The 16511-nt window shown below is 43.0% G+C and overlaps 1 protein-coding gene across 1 annotated transcript in view; it reads right to left on the bottom strand.

The window, feature by feature from the left end:
- LHFPL2 (LHFPL tetraspan subfamily member 2) overlaps positions 1–16511 on the bottom strand; it is a 114645-nt gene that overhangs the window by 475 nt on the left and 97659 nt on the right. Inside the window, exon 3 of the mRNA XM_050328769.1 lies at positions 14799–15585. Within this exon, the coding sequence (XP_050184726.1) occupies positions 14799–15228 (430 nt within the window). The 5' untranslated portion in view covers positions 15229–15585. The remainder of the gene's footprint in view (positions 1–14798; positions 15586–16511) is intronic.

Raw genomic sequence — 16511 nt, 5'->3', positions numbered from 1 at the left:
CAACACATGTAGTAATGGTCACCACCCACTCGTAAGTACCAGGATTAGGAGAAAACCCCTCTTCCTTATTTATCCAGTCCTTCTTTACTGATTGTTCCCCGCCATAAGCCATGCAGCCTTTTAACTGAATTTGGAGTTACCCTGTGGTTTATCTTGTGAAAGGCTTATTTTATATGATAATGGTCTAGTTCCACTAATTGGTTCCTAGTTCACTTTTCTAGTGATGCAGGAGCAAAAGCCTCAACTCCCCATCTTACTGAACTGCGTGAACACTCTGCTGCACCTCAGTTCGGAACTGAAAAGCTCAGACTCGATGTTTTGCCCATCTGATTGTCTCTCCTGTTCACAGTTTTCTCTGTGAGGACCAATCTCTAAGCACTGAAGGACTTCATTAAAGAAATAATAAGTCACCTTAGTATCCCTGCACACATAATGTGTCATAGGAAATTTAATCAAAATGCCTAATGTGCTAGTGGCTAAAGTGCACTCTTAGGGGCCTGCGAAAAAAAAGCCACAGTGAATTAAACACCCATCTCCCTCCTACAAGGTATGTAGGAAGGAGCTAAACATCAGGACAACTCAGAGGTATCCAACTTTGCTTTCTGTTTTCCTTGAAATTTTACTTAGAAGAATAGGAAGAACTACAAAAACCAGTTTTTGTTTAAACACAACCAGTTTATCCAGAAAATGAATACAGCCTTTCAGTTCCCAAAAATGTGTCCAATTAACTTGTCCCACACTGTAAAACCCTTTATTCAAATTGGCATCTTGAAGAAAATAGCTGCTAAAAGTGCTGCCACCTTCTAGAAGTGGGCAGAAAGTTAGGTGCTATGCTAAGAGATTACCAAGAACAGCTGTGAAGGCTTGTTCACAGCTTCTTACATTCAGTCAGGTTTTCTGCAGTACATTAGGCTTCCTTAATTTTTTGTTCAAAGAAATTCAGCCACATGCAAGAAATCTTCCTTACTGAAAAGAAAAAGGTGGGTCCTAGCTAGTAAGCAGTTAATTTATGCAAACCATAAAAAACATGATCCAACTGTCTAAAATCAGTGTCTATGAATGCCAGACATTTCACAAAAGAAAGTCCTTCCTCCAGCATTTTTCTCATGATGACACAACACCATGGGCACGAATGACCTAAATGCCATTATTCTTTGGGGTGGCAAAATCCATTAGTAAGTGATACCCATTCTCTGTGAAGGGATTTCATCACTGCCTACATACAAGAACTAATGACAACTTTTATGCAGTGTTTCCTGGCTGCTTGAACAAACTACATTAAGTATAAAGTATTGCTTTATCTTGGACAGACGTGCATAAGCTGTGCGTTCATCCTGCTGAGCCCTGCAGCCATTTCAGACTAAACACCAGCAGTTCCTTCTCCTCTGTTCATCACTATTTCCTGTTCTATGCAACCAGCATGACCACAACTATGTATCTTTCTGACAGTACATTGGTTTGGGCCATTTTCTCTAAAGATCAAAAGCCCTTTGGGTAGAACGTAGGTAAGAACCACCATCACTGAGTTAAGAAGCCGGATCTGAAATGCCAGTGCAGCTGCTGCCAACAAGGAAGTTTTTCAAGTTTACCTCTCCATCATTCACAAACCTATGTTTAACAGCAAACCTGCCTTAGGGCTGAGTCAGAAACAGGACCAAGAAGATACATCCATCTCTTTTTACCAAAACTAGAGCACTGAGCAGCTCCTGAAAGCTACTGATTCATGGTATATATGCTCCAAGCTGAAATGCCGTTACCCAAAACTCAGCCCCTTGAAAGGCTGCAGCAGCTCTGCCAAAATGTAGCCATCAGGACTTTACTGACTTAGAACTTTTTTTTAAAAAGTACAGAAAATTCCTGGAGAAATACTGACTACAGCCCATAATTTCACATAATCACAGAATCATTTAGGTTGGAAAAGATCTCTGAGATCATCAAATCCAACTTTTGAACAAATACTACCTTGTCAACTAGACCGTGGCACTACATGCCATGTTAAGTCCTTTCTTAAACACCCAGGATAATAAGAATAATTCCAAAAAAAGTAATATTTTCACTGCCAAGCCTGCTTTTTACTAGTCCCATTTCAGGGCAGACAGAAAGCTTCTGATGTGCCTCTTAGCACTATCACTAGTATTTATTATTTTTCATTTAATTAATAACTGGTTCCTCCTGCTTGCCAGGAAGAGTGAACAAAGATGACTCCATTAAGCCAATTCAACATACTCACAACAGCAATGCTCTCCTTTGATTTCATCGTAACAGCAAGTGGAGAGGCATAAACTCCTCATAATATATTTATCTCAAAGCTCAAATACTCAAAGTAATGGCTGAGCTGTGCAGGGTCTCTTCCTGACTCTCGTAACCTGCCCAGAAAGGAGTGCTCAGTTACAGAGTAGTTTTGCCTCTTGCTTCCCAGTAACTAGAGAAGAAACAGTCACAGGCTGCAGAGCTCATCTTAATGACTCCTACACTTCGAACAAAACAGACGGATGATGCTTTACCACCCACCAGCCAAGCAAACCATTGCTTAAACTAGAAGCCAGCAAATCCAAGCATTTAACTGTTCAACTACCTGCAACCAGAAACTCCTGAAAAAGAACCACCTCTCTGTTCCTGGGAACATGGATGCAGAGAGGTGAGAAGGAAAAAGTCCCATATGGAAAGAACAAAATAAGATACAGCAGGGGTAGCAGGGGCAGGAGAGATTGTGATGCTACTTGGAGAGTCTTGTTTTGCTTTTAAATAGGCACAATGGTTAAATGTGACGGGAATACCTCATCAGTCTCTGTGCTCTTCCACCTCTGACCTAAGGAGCACTGCACAACCATTTTATGCAACACAAAAAAGCCAGAGGGCTATTTCTACAGATAACACTGTAGCCTTAATCTAGATCAAACACTTGTGCAAAGAGCTGCTAAGCTGAGCAAAAACCACTTACAGGCCAGTCAGTGGTGAGATGATCCACAAGGGGAAAACCCACTAAATTCTCAGTGCTGATTACTCATACCAGTGTCCATGGGGCAGAGCCTGACTAGGCAGGCCCCTTACTTCTCTTTGCTTCCTTGACAGAAGTTTAAGCCTACCTGCTTATATCCCTGCCTTTCTGTAGCTGCTGTTTAGTCCCTGGGGCTCTTCTGCATGCAGCTCTCCTGCTTTGGTTATTTATTTGCATTACCACACAACCTGGGATCTGTGCTCACAGTTTCTGCCTCCAATACCTGGCAAATCTGCTTTACAGACAAGACACACAGAGATGGAGCACAGGGCACAAGTGGGATAACCCTGAGCAGGATACCAACAATAACTTCATGAAATCCATAGCCTGCTGGTTACCAAGTTTTCCTCTTACAGCTTCTTTAACAAGAAAGTCTTAAGAAAAATGTGGAAGGAAGAGAAAGAGGTTTTCAGTTGTTTGCGGACAGCACAAACCTGCAAGAGGTCTCTTGGTTTTGTTTTTCAAAGAGTCCCTAGATGAAGATGGAGGTGGGCAGTGGATGGGCTGCATAGAGCCAAAAGCAAAGTATCTTGCCCATGAATGAAACACGGCAGGGAGCATGGCCTGGAGACCAGGCTTACAAGGGGCTGGAAAGGGGAGCCAAGCGTACATTTGTTCCAACAAGGCAAAAGAACACAAGACTGGTTTCTGGTATAATCTATGAATTCATGTATAAAATAATATAATCATAGAACACCAAGCTGGAAAGCAATCTGAAGGATCATCTGTTCCAACCTTTCTTGGCAAAAGCATGGTCTAGACAAGATGGCCCAGCACCCTCTACAGCTAAACCATGAAAGTGTCCAATGTTACAGAATACACCACTTCCCTGGAGATATTAGTCCAATGGCTGATCATTCTCATTGCGAACAAGTTTCCTCCCGTGTCCAATTGGATTCTGCCCAGCACTAACTTGTGCCCATATCACTCCTCATCTTTTACATGTGACTCCTTGTACAAAGCGAGTCTCCAGCTTCTCTGTAGCCAATTGTTAAATACTGGAACATGGGGATAAGGTCTCCCCTAAGCCTTCCTTTCTCAAGTCTGAACAAACCAGTTCTCTCAGCTGTTCATCACATGGCAGGCTTCCCAGGCCTTTGATCATCTTTTGTGGCCTTTCTGTGGACCATCTCCAGGCTGTCCACATCTTTTTTGTACAGCAGGCACCAAATCTGAACACAGTATCCCAGGTGATGCCTGACAAGCACTCAGTAAAATGACTTCTTCATCTCTGCTGCTGATGCCTTTCATGCCACCCAGCATCCTGTTACCTTGCTGTACTACAGCAGCACACTGGTCCCTCACACTGAGCTTTGTCCACCAGGACCCCCAGTTCCTTCCCACAGAGCTGCTCCCCAGAAGGGTAGATCCCAGCCCACGCTGCACTCCTGAATTATGCTTTTCCAGACAAAAGACCTTACACTTCTCTTTGTTGAGGTTTATAAGGCTCTTGTTAGCCCACTCTTCCAGCCTATCCAGGCCTTCCTGCAGAGTGGGTCTCCCTTCCCAAGTGTCCAACTCCCCACTCAGCTTGGTATCATCAGAAAACTCTCTTTATCCTATCTTCCAGATCACTTACGAAGACATTAAATAGCATTGGGCTCAATACTGATCCCTGGGGGACACCAATTGTGATTTGTGGTAGAAGTTGCTCTCTGGATTGATTAACTATTATAATTCCCAAGTCACTTGAATGTCATTCAAGTAATTGTTCTTGCACTTGATTAATTCAAATATTAATTCTGTATTTAGTCTGTATTGTTCAGCATTCTAAGACATTTAATGATATAAATTAAAATTAAAGCAATTAAATTTTTTTTAGCAATAGCAGTACAAAGCTCAGTTTTGTGTTGTATAATTTTATGTCAACATAATCTGATAAAGCAACAACTATCTCCTGTTGACAATTTGCCTTGAGACATACCTGGCAGGAGGACAGTAAATGTCAATGATAGGCATTTCTTTTTCTAATAAATCAGATTTTGCTATTGTCCCTCTGTCTTTGAAGAGAAACCAATATTCAAGAGAAGGCACAGAGAACAAAAATTGAGCGCTCTGTCTGGAGAAAAGTTTTCTGCAATGAATCCTTTCAGTTATTCATGCTGCTGTACAGTAAATTATATTTAATTCACAGCCAATCTACCTGCGGAATTTTTGCTGTTTGTTCCCCCTACTGAGAGAAACAAATTCATTTTGAAAACATTACAAGCTGTTTTCAACTGTGTTCCTCTACAGGCTCACAGAGCTCAGGCTTGTTCTGTTCTAGATTTAACCCCCTCTCTAAGCATAGCTGCACTTTTGAGAGTGTAGCTTCTGCTGTACACATACTCTTGTTCCTACTTCTTAATTATCTCTATCCCACTTCTTGAAATCAGTATGATAATTTTTCATAATTACATTTTCTTTTTTGTTAGTTGTTGCTAGTTCTCAGTTACCTTTCTTCCTGGGATTCCTCAAAACAGAGGTCTGAAAGAATGCCACACAGTGTTGTCAGATGCCTAGGAATGACAACAGAAACTATTCAAATAATGACTTGTTTATCCAGAGACCTCATCTCTCCCTCTTTGGTGTGAGTCTGTCAGCAGAGAACATTTCCCCGTCTTTCACTGAAGGCAACTTGGTCACATAACTTTTTATTATCAGGCAATAATTACTTGCTTTCAAAAAGAAGCCTTTATGAGATTTAGATTTTAATGTTATTATTAGTTTAAATATATTTCCTGATTACAAGGGCCTATTAAACATCAGGCCTTTTATTCTAAAACAATGTCTCCTCAAACACTAAAGTGAAACAACATTACAGCACACTGAATATCAATATCAATGAAGTAGACTGCATCACTGTGCAACATCTCTGAAGATGGTTCAGTGGTGCTTTTCCTTTTTTTTTTTTGTATTTGTGCACCAAGAGTTTTTCCTTTTAAAGGGCCTTTAGCTGCATGAAGCAATTGCTCCTGGTTTTTATACACTGCAGTAGTGCTGCCATATCAACACTGTGAAAAAACAACAGACCAGTCTATTGTTGTGGGCAATTGTATGCCACATTGTGTGCTGGGGTCAGATCCGAGTAAAAGCTTTTTCATTCCAACTCTGGAAGCAACCCTTGAGGCAGGAGTTAGGAGATGCTTATTTACTAAGTGAAGGCATGCTATTTAATTTTGACAGTCTCCTGTGCAGCTGCTGTTCTGCCATATTAAACAACAGTATATATAACAAAGCCAATTTCCATTGCAAAGCCTCAAACTATCTACTCATTTCCTAGCAAAATAGTAAAAAAAGCTTTTAAATACTGCTGAAGAAACAGGAAATTAGGCAGCTGTAATCAATGAGGTGGCACTGCAACAAGCTCCCATGGAGCAACACAACTGAGCAACAACATTTTAAGGGAGGAAGAGAAAATGGGTAAAGGCAGGAAGGGACTAGCCTTGCAGTGCTGGTGGGCCACAACCCCAGTGGCACTGATCCTGATTGTCGTCATCTTCTGAGCAACCACAGAAGATTAAGACACAGCGCAGAGACACTGCACCAGCCAGGTACCCTGCCTTTATTGCTCCTATTTCCATGTGTCAATATGCTACCTGAACAATTTCAGGTATTAAATATTTCTACAAATGTATTGCTCTAGCTTAAGTCAAGGAGGCTTTCACATACACAAACTTTCTATGACAAACCCTGCAAGGATACTACCAGATCACTATTCGTGCACTTTTGATCGCTTTACCCACTAACAGACAAGCAAAGTGATGGCCTCCAACACAGCAGCTGCACAACAGACATCTTCAGCCCTGTGATATGATTCAGTAATACCATTTCAATCAGATTAGAGCTCACGAGGTGGGCTCAGGCCAGCTGACATGGTGGTCCCAGCACTACACACTGGCTATAGGAAAGGTACCGGAGTAGTGCTGAGATGCTGAATGGAGCACTGTGACAGTACCCACAGCACAGGGCCCCAGACCTGCCTCTGCAGTTGCCTTCCATGATGCTGGATGGCTGCCAGACCCACCAAATGCAAGCAGCTGACCAGAGGTAAGTAAGTCTTTGCCCCAAAAGAGAAGGGAGATTCTGCATGCCCTAGTGCCTTGGAGATGGCCTCTGGCCTGCTTGGAAATGCTGCAGATCCAACAAAAGAAAAATTCATAACCTTAAGAAGATCAATGCCTTAAAAGCCTACCTGGACACCTCAATCAGTGCAGATTCACACAAGCAGAGGTGATTTGGGATAAGTTGGAGGCATGGCTAGTTGAGGGTGGGGAGGGTTGCCAGCAGGCAAGGTCCATACCTTCATACCTGGAGTCACTGCAGATGACTCTCCCATATACAGATTTCAGAGTATCTGGGATACCCTAAGCTAAGCCAGGAGAATTAATAGTTTAAAACTATAACCAGGTGATGGCTCAAAACCTGCACAGATTTTTTTCTCCCCTTTATATGAGGGGAGATATGAGGGTATGCAGTCACCAGAAGAAAAAGCAGTTCCCTGACCATGGCCTTCACCAAGATGAGGAAGAGGGTAAGATCCCTCCTCTCATGTTTCTTTTCCCAAGTATTATGCAAATCAAAGATACCCTATATAACCAAACTTATGCAAACATATGCAAATATCTGATGACATTACTGGTGTTGGGCTCTGGAAACAGTGATAGGAATACAGTGCAGGGAACTACTGGTGAAACACTCAACCACTGTGCTTTACTACCCATTGAGAAAGCCAAAAAAACCACATCAGTTTATCAGCTTGATGCAGGTTGCTTTAGCAGAAAAGCATAGGGGAGCTCCTGTGTGGCAGATGGCAACCCAGCAGTTAAGTCAAAGCAAAGCACCTTAAAGGGGAAAAGCCTAATGCTTACAAGTTTTCAGCAATACAGAGGTTAACAAAGACTGTCCACTCAAAGGGTCATTGCTCAGACACAGCCACCTCTCACATTTTACCTTAAAAGCCAGTAAACACTGAGTGTTTTTAATCTAGGTTGACCGAATAAAAGGCTCCCTCTAAGCTCCTAAACGAGAAATTCAACTGTGAATGGTAAATTCGGGAGGTTCCCAATTCAGGGAAGGAAATATTAGGCCATGTCAATTATTCTCTCCATGAAAGAAACAGAGGAGAAGACCAGTACATTTCACACCATTCACCATAACCTTTTCCACTGCTGTTAAACCAGCGAGTGCCATGTCCTTCAAACCAACTACCGCTTACGCTGAATTAGCAGAAATGAATGAAAAATTACGACAGCTCTGTAAGGGAGGACAAAGCAACACCCTGCCTCAGATTATGCAGAGGTAAAAGGGATGCAAGTCATCTTTTTCACAGCCTTACATTTCCTCAATACCCATTCCGCAGTACAAACAAAACCTCAAGAATGCAGGGGTGGGACTGAGGAGCTGCAGAGGAACTATAGTTTCGCCAGAAGGAAAAGGCAAAGGGGGATGCAGGAAGGGGAGAGTTTCATGTGGCTTCATGAGTTGTTCAACAGCAGAGTGCCGGGCATCTGTACTGGGGAAGGAAGCAAAACTCAAAGCCACAGATTTCCTCACCACCACACCAGGACCACCAAAGACAAGAGCTAAGCAAAAATTAGCCCCCTGTTTTGAAAGAGCTCTTTTCATTTTTCTCTTGTGTTTGTAAAAAACACAGCATTTGCTGAGTTTGAATATTTTCCTACTGTTTGCATCCTACATACAAACAACAGCATCTGTCTTGGCTCTGAGGCCTGGAAGCTAAAATTTGACAGGAACGGAGCCCTGCTGCCCTCCTGCCCTCCCCCTGGCCTCTCTGGGTCACCAGCACTCTTTCCCACATCAACAGAGTACGGGTGTAAAGAAATGCACAGCATCTCACCTATGCTGATAGAGGCAAGGGACCTGAGTGTGCACATGTGCCACAGTAAAATGTTTCTCAGTGGGTAGCGAGAAAGTCCCACACTAAGCGCTGTTTGACGGAACAGATTTATGCTCGCCAAGAGAATCAGCCGCCGAACTTGATCACTGAAAACATGACATTTTTGTTTATTTTTCTGTTCATTTTAATCTGCTGTGTATCTACTGGTTCCCAAGTGCCCACCTTCATACTGTAGGAAATGAGTTGACCAACAAATCTAAAAAAATACTGAAATCTTAATTTTATTTCTTTGAAGTTACTAATGCTCTCCCTCAGGCTCAGCAGCAATTTAGCACTTGAATTCAATTTTCCTTCCCTGGATATTCCAACACAGCAGTCCCCTTTGCTTGAACTTTCAACAGCCAAGTGCGTATTAGATGTCATGCTGGCATTTGGCCATATAGGTTACAGGAAGCACTATACTGCAGACAGTAAAAGCAGTTCAGACTGTCAGGATTTCCATTAGAAATCCCTCTCCCCTCCCTTTTTTCTTTCTTCCCATCCCAAGAATTCAGAATTCTGGCACCAGAAAAGAAAAACTCTGAGCTGAATCCAAAGAGGAAATATGCTTTTTGAAAAATGCATGCTCTGCATTTTAGAAAGACAAACAAGAAGCTTCCTTGCCTTCAAGGGCAAAACCATTCTTGCTCTGCTATACTACTGCTTGGGCTCCCTGTCTGCTCAACACTTTCCGTAACCTGCAGGCAACATGAGCTCACAAGGTGCTTTTTAACTTGCTTGCCAATTTGCCCCTTTCTCAGACAAAATAATGTCTTTTTACAGCATGTTGCAACCTACAACCAAATATCCTAAACTGTGGGGCAACTATCATAACCTTTCATGTTATGATCTGAGCATCAAAGAGTTATAGCAGCCTCATGCTCCTTCCACCACAGCTCATGTCCTCTCCTGCTTTTTCTCCCCTCTCTGATGAAAGGCCTGGCTTTCCCACTGTCTCCTCTGCAACTCCTGATGGCCTCTTTACATTCCAGGAGCCAGAAGTGAGCAGTTCCATGGCCGCACACACCTTGAACCCACCCTGTGCAGCTGGATCCTACTTCATTCACCTTCACAAGCAGTTCTACATCCTTGTTCCGTTCAGATGTTTCCCATCCCACTCTGCTCAGGCCATTTTCCTAATCACCCAGCCTCCCAAAATGAAAATGATGCCCTTTAAGTATAACAGGTTGAACTATTTCTCATTGCAAGAGATGTGAAACAAACTCTTTCAGCAGCAAAGATAGATTGTTACACACAGCTGGCTTCAAACTGAATTTCACCTCTTCATTTTAGAAAATTGCAGAGAAGTTTCCTTGTGTTTGAGGGTAAAGCTGCACTCCTGGCGCTGAACTATTGCTAAGGTACTGCTGCAGTTTCTGATGGAGGAACCCCCCAAGACACCACAGAAGGGAACAGGAGAAGACATGAACAGTAATACATGGAAATAATGGAAAGGTCAGAAGAATGCACCCAGGAATACTTGGAAGATACCTGAGAAGAGAAAGTAATGTGGAAGAGACTTCACTGCTTGGGATTGAGCAGGACAAGTGTAAGGGGAAAAAACAAGCCTCTCAGATCCTGGAAAGAAAGAAGCTGAGTCATCCCCCAGCAATGCTAGGGAAAAAATTGCTGAGGTGACAGAGGGAGGCACAAAGCTGCAGTATCCAGGCCCAAGCAGACAGCCCTCTCCTGGCCTGCCTGCAGCAGCCTTGGAAAACACAAACCTTTGCTATAGCTGACTGGATGTCTACCTGTTAAAGATGTAACTGGCAGTGGCACAGCCACATGACAGCAAAATGCAGCCATGCATTCACCTGAATAAACTAGAGACATCCCTCAGTGTGCAGCTGGGAAACAGCTGGTTTTCTGACTTATGCAACCCAATTTTTACATGCTTTTATTTCCCCTATGCTTCTCTCAGGAAAAACCAGTTTAGTCAAGCTTGTCTGAGCTAGAAGACAGTCGACTGTGAATAGAGGAAGAGATGAGAAGGGGTTGACCTGTGAGAGGCCTCCCAGATGAAGCCCTCAGCACTCTGGAAAGACTTTAAAGGGTCTTTAAAGGGTTTATCCCCTTTTGGTAAATGTGCCTGGTAAGGCAGCCCTGCTCCAGCATGGCAAAGCAGGAGTAAAAGAAGCTGACCTCCCAAACCCATTCACTTTCCTGACATGTCAACACCCTTTCCCCACCACTCTCCCCAAGGCCTTTTTGGGCACATGGTATTGAGCTTCCCACAGTCAAACACAGGGGCCTGCTCAAGTTCTGTGGCTGACACAATATTTGAGTAGCTAATTTAGCTTCTACCCAGGCATGCAGACAGGGCTCATGCAGGCAGGTTGGGCTCATCTGCAAGTCCGGCAGCTGCTGGCTGTGGGGAATGGTCCTGTCCACCTGGCCACAACAGAGGTTCAAAAAAGAAGCCAAGAAAAGTTGTTGATTATGAACTTCATAAACTATCTGAGATGGAAGCCAAACCATGCTTAGGCTCTGTCCTAAGCTCACCCCACTCTCCTCTGATGCTAGGTTATGTTTAGATTATATTACTCAGTACCAAAGTGAAGTACACCAGACCAAGACTTGTAAACACATATGCAACTACACTATATGCATATCAAGCTATGTCAATAGGGGATAATCAATTATTTATTTCCTATAACTACATGATTACTGTGAAAATTTACTTTGAATTGATTCTTGTCAAGTAATAATATCCTTGCTCTTCTAGCCTCTGCATTTCAAGTGATTCATGGACTGTAAAAATAGAATACTTTCCCCAAAAAGACTTACAAATGAAAGTCTGCACGGACTTCTTAATGCTGGGTAGTAATTATCTATTCAATTACATGGCTCCATTCTCTGCATTCTCTAATAGAGACAAAAAAAGCTTTTCCAGATGAAACAATCCTCAAATATCTCCAGAACCAGGGCTACTGGTTACTGTTTCTCCAGCTGCAGAATGAAAGGTACTGCAGTCTGAAAGTAAGTGGTAGATCTTGCCCTACAACAAAGGAATTACAGGAGTTTAAACAATAGCCATATTTTCTTCCTTTATAGCTTTGCATTTCTCATTTTCTGCCACAAAAAAAATCTCAATGGACCAGATATGTGTATGGCTTCTCCCTGTTGGCCTAAATGAGGATTTGCATGTTTGTCCAAAGGCAATAAAAGAAGAGATGTTGCTTTCTCTTCTGTAATTTCACCGTAGGCATCATCCAGGTCACAACCAATCTTGCTACACTGGAAAGATATATCCAGTGTCTGTTATTGGTTTTTTTTATGATGAATTCCAGGAATAAATTAACTTGTTGCATGTTTCTAATTATATTAAATCTCCACTGCAAAAATATAGAGATTTTAAGTAAGATTAAATCTGCAAGATCCTGAGTTCCTGTAGATGACTCTGTACCATGAGTGCATTTCATCTCTGAAAAGGAGATGTTTGACATACTTGCAAATATTGGACTGATATAGACTGATTAACAAAATTCTTTTGTGAATTCTTCTCCTACGCTTATTAAAACCATAATTGTTCACATTTGAAAGAATGATGTTATGCTTAAAGTGATTAAGACAGGGTTGTATCTTGTTCTCTGGTCAGGGCATTAGTTTAGCTATCATAATCCCTGTATGGTTTAACCATGCTGACAATTGTCCCTCTTGAGCAACTTGCTTAATCATTTTTCAAAGGTCAGGAACTGAGAAACCTGAAATTAACAACCATTGTAAGTCATAAAGAAAATAATTACAACTAAGTAAGCAGATGCTGTAATGCTACTGGCACAAAAGTAGCAGTGGACCCAGTAAAACTAATCTTCACAAAACAAGTTGTGAGCCACAAGACACCTGGCTGCAATTGTTGGCAGGCGTACTTCTCATAGCAACAGTTTCAGTAACGTGACCTTCCTATTACCCAGTTTCATGCTGTGTCATTTATCTGAATTATAAGAAGAGAAGTGCTTCTATCTTCAGTACAGCTCAAGAAGGACTGATCTATCCCCTAACATGTAAGAAATGCTTTGTCAACTGTAGTTCAATCCTTTAGGCCTCAAGTCCCATTACGGGTGCAGCTGGATAGATAATAAAACACGAAACTGTCTTTGCATGTATTTTCTCACAAATACATGGTCTACAGAACACTAAGAACCTACTTCCTGCTCACCCTAGATGGTAGACTAGGTGTTTTGAGATGGTATCTGAGTTGTAAGAAAAGCTATCTTTTCAACAGAGCAAAGTCAGACATGCCAAAGATCTACTGATGCTGCTAAGCAATCCCTTCCATACAAATACCCCTCTAGCAGAAAAGAACCAACAATTATGTATCCTTAAAAAATGGTTTCATGGATTATTTCTGAAGTATAGGGTAAGAAAACAAGAAGCTAACAACTTCCTCTGCCTTAATCTGCACTGCCAAGCTGCTTCCTTGTCACACTGGTTCTGGAAAATTCTGTAAACCAGGACTGGTTACAGAAAACCCGTCATATTTATATAAAGGACAAACAGTATGTTAATTGTACGCCATCCTGTGAACAGAAGCATATTTATCCAATTTAGGGACCTAATCCTGCTCTGAAGCACAAACCTCACACTGTGGGTGATAGGAAGAAAGTATTACACTTTTATACTGAATTCATATGAAGCAGACAATGGTGAGAGCTGCAATGCTAGTGCTTCAGATGCCAGCATCAGCCAGTTCCTGGCCTGTAACACTGGCTCTGGAGGGCTGCAGCAGGCAACAAATTCAGTTTTCACCTACTTCTCCATGTGTGTTTGGAGTAAGATTAATTTAGGTCTCAATCAAGAAATGAAGCAAACCAGCTTCACAAAGCTCAGAATACCTACCATTACATCTCCTGTCTAGGTACAGTCATCACAGACATGTTTGGCCACCTCAGTGGAGGTGAGAAAAGGAAACAAGTTAAAGCAAACAAGTTAAAACTCTAAAGTTTTGTTGTAATGAAATAATTTTGTGAGTTGAAAACATCTGCTTGAGAGCACCACCAAGAGAGAAAGAGGAAGTGTCCCTCCTCATTCCCTCCCTGTTTACAGTCTCTTATGGCTCCCTGAGGTAGGGCAGAAGACCACTCTACTCTTCCAGATGACCACACACACACAGTGCACAAATGATAAAACCCTGTGTATGAGACAAGTTCTCCCCAAGCCTGCTGGCAGCTATAGAAAGCTGAATACTCCTCTAACTAGGCCGTCCAGGGTCGGTTTGCTAACAGTCATTTAATCTCTGTAAAATCTATGAGTTTAAGCAGAAACATCAAATCTCTAGAACAAATTCATCTCTTCAGGCAAACCACAGCTGATCCCTGGACAGTGAAAAGATAAGCTTAGTGGGCTGTGTAACTTCAACTGAACGATAAGCTCGCTAAAGGAAGGGTTTATCACAAGGTATCACTTGTCAGCTTTGAAGGAGGCTGCTTGGCATGAAATGCTGCAGGAACGGGGTGTGCGACTGCAGGCAGTTCTTAGTCCTGGGGTAGTTTTACTCTCACCACAGTCATGAAGCCTCTGAGACGCTGAGGGAACTGCCTTCGGTCCATGGAAAAACTACTGAAGTAGCTAGAGGGAGATAGACTGCCTTAACGTGAGTATTAACTTTGTTCTCTGCTGGTAACAAAGGAGGGAAGTTTTTGTAACTGAAAGAAATTCAGAGGGGGAAAAAATGAACAGAAAACAAAAGCAACATTGGTCATTTCATTTTGGCATGCATCAGGCTGCAGTTCTGCTGCCAACGTTGATGTATTACACGGTGTGTAGCTATAAATTTCAGTTGTGTTTGAATAAACATCAGTGTATAGAATAGCTTTGCGTCTGCCTAATGCAGTCTATCTGCAGACAGGACGGAATTGTCGTATTTCTTCATCTGAATAGCCCCAAAATTAAAAATGTTAGTTGCTCTCAAAGTGCACGTACCTGCAATCCCTTGTAGCAGCCCACAGACATTAAAAATGCTTTTCTTCATAATACTCTGCACACACATAGTAAAGACAGACACAAATGCCACGGTACAGAGAATCATGATTCCCATGGGTAGGAAAATAGCGGTCGCCTGCCAGAACCCACTGGCAATCTCATTGAAGTTTTCAGCGTAAGGACCACAAAGTGTGTCTCGTCTAGAAAACTGCATGTGGGAGATTCTGGTGCAGCGCCCATAGATGCCCAGCGTTGGATGGTAAGGCTCCTGCGATCCCCCCGTTCTGTTGTCCACATCCTCGGAGCTGGAAGGCTTTGCCTTGCCAATCAGCCAGTCTGCGCTCATGAAGGCAATGAGCTCTGCGAAAGCCACCACAATACTCAGGAGAGTCCACAGCATTGATCGACACGTTACAATGACATGACACATATTGATGTCCAGTGCTTGTGATCAGTGAAGCAGACGGTCTTAAAATCCAGGCACCAGGGGGGAAAAATTAAATTAAGAAAAGAAAAAAGGACCCTAAGGAAACCACTGTGGCTGCTCCGACTACTCTTTCCACTCTCTCACAAAGGCCAAGATGAAGCTTCTCAGGAGAAAAAATGAACAGCCCCAAGTTTTGCAAGCAGTGCAGTCATTTGTTCTTTCCGTTTAGTTCCTCCTTTTTTTCTTCTGGGATGCTGAACTCTGAAGTACACTTTTCTTTCTTAATATTCATACTGTCACATGACACTGCAGGCTGGTGGGGGAGGCTGCAAGGAGTGCTCACTGTTTGACATCACACACCTACAAGAAAAAAGAGAAAACACATCTGCAGTGAGAGAAAAGTCATTTCCACCCCCTCAAAGAGCCAAGATCTGGCACAAATCCACATCAGCATACAAAAGCTCCAACAAGGGCACACCAGACAGCCTGCTGGAACCTCCCTGGTTTGTCCCAGGGGAGTAATTAGTGTGCCCCTACCACTGCTGATACTTATACTTACAGTATCTGCTGCCGATATTTACAGTATCTGCTGTGCCCTATCCCACGGTGAGTGTTTGTCAAGCGCTTTGCAAGCAAAGGTCTCAGTAACACCCAGCGGCCCCACCCACTCCTACCACCACACCCCCATCATCTTCTTCTGGTCGATATTACCAAGGGTGCTGGCAGTCACCCAACAAAATATTCGGACACGTTTAAGTAGTTTCACAGATGTGCAGCTCCTGCCTTCAGTTTGGGGAGGCGGCATGGCACACCTCCAGGACGGAAGCTGAATGCAGCTCCATATGCCATTAGCACCTGGGTGCAAAGGGCAAAGAAACCTTGTTTCAGCCTTCTGGGTTTCTGCTGACAGCGGCTGAGCCAACCCCACCTCAAGAGGAAGTGAACAGGATTACAGCTGAGGACCTGTGTCACTCTGTGATGTGGTGACCCCTCTGAAGCCTGGATTTTGCGGGAGCAGTGCTTCTTGGGTTCTTTATCCAAGGTTTGTCACACACCTCATCCTGAACTGATGCCAACGCAGGCAGCCTTCTGTGAGTGGTTTACACCATTGTAAACAAGAATCTGTGGAAAAATGCCCCAGTCACTGCCAAGTGTCCAAGAGCCCCGGTGAGAGGGGTTGCCAGTGAGCCTTGGGCTTCCTAACTCTTCTCAAATCCCCTCTTCCACAGTCTTCTGTATGCTGTGACTGCAGCAAAATGTTCCCCAGGGCTTTCCCCAAGCCTTAC

This window comes from Myiozetetes cayanensis, unplaced genomic scaffold (genome assembly GCF_022539395.1).
Source record: "Myiozetetes cayanensis isolate MyiCay16 unplaced genomic scaffold, myiCay2020 scf4, whole genome shotgun sequence".
NCBI classification, from domain to species: Eukaryota; Metazoa; Chordata; class Aves; order Passeriformes; family Tyrannidae; genus Myiozetetes; species Myiozetetes cayanensis.
Note: the sequence above shows the minus strand (reverse complement) of the source record. Positions and strands in the feature narration are given on the sequence as shown.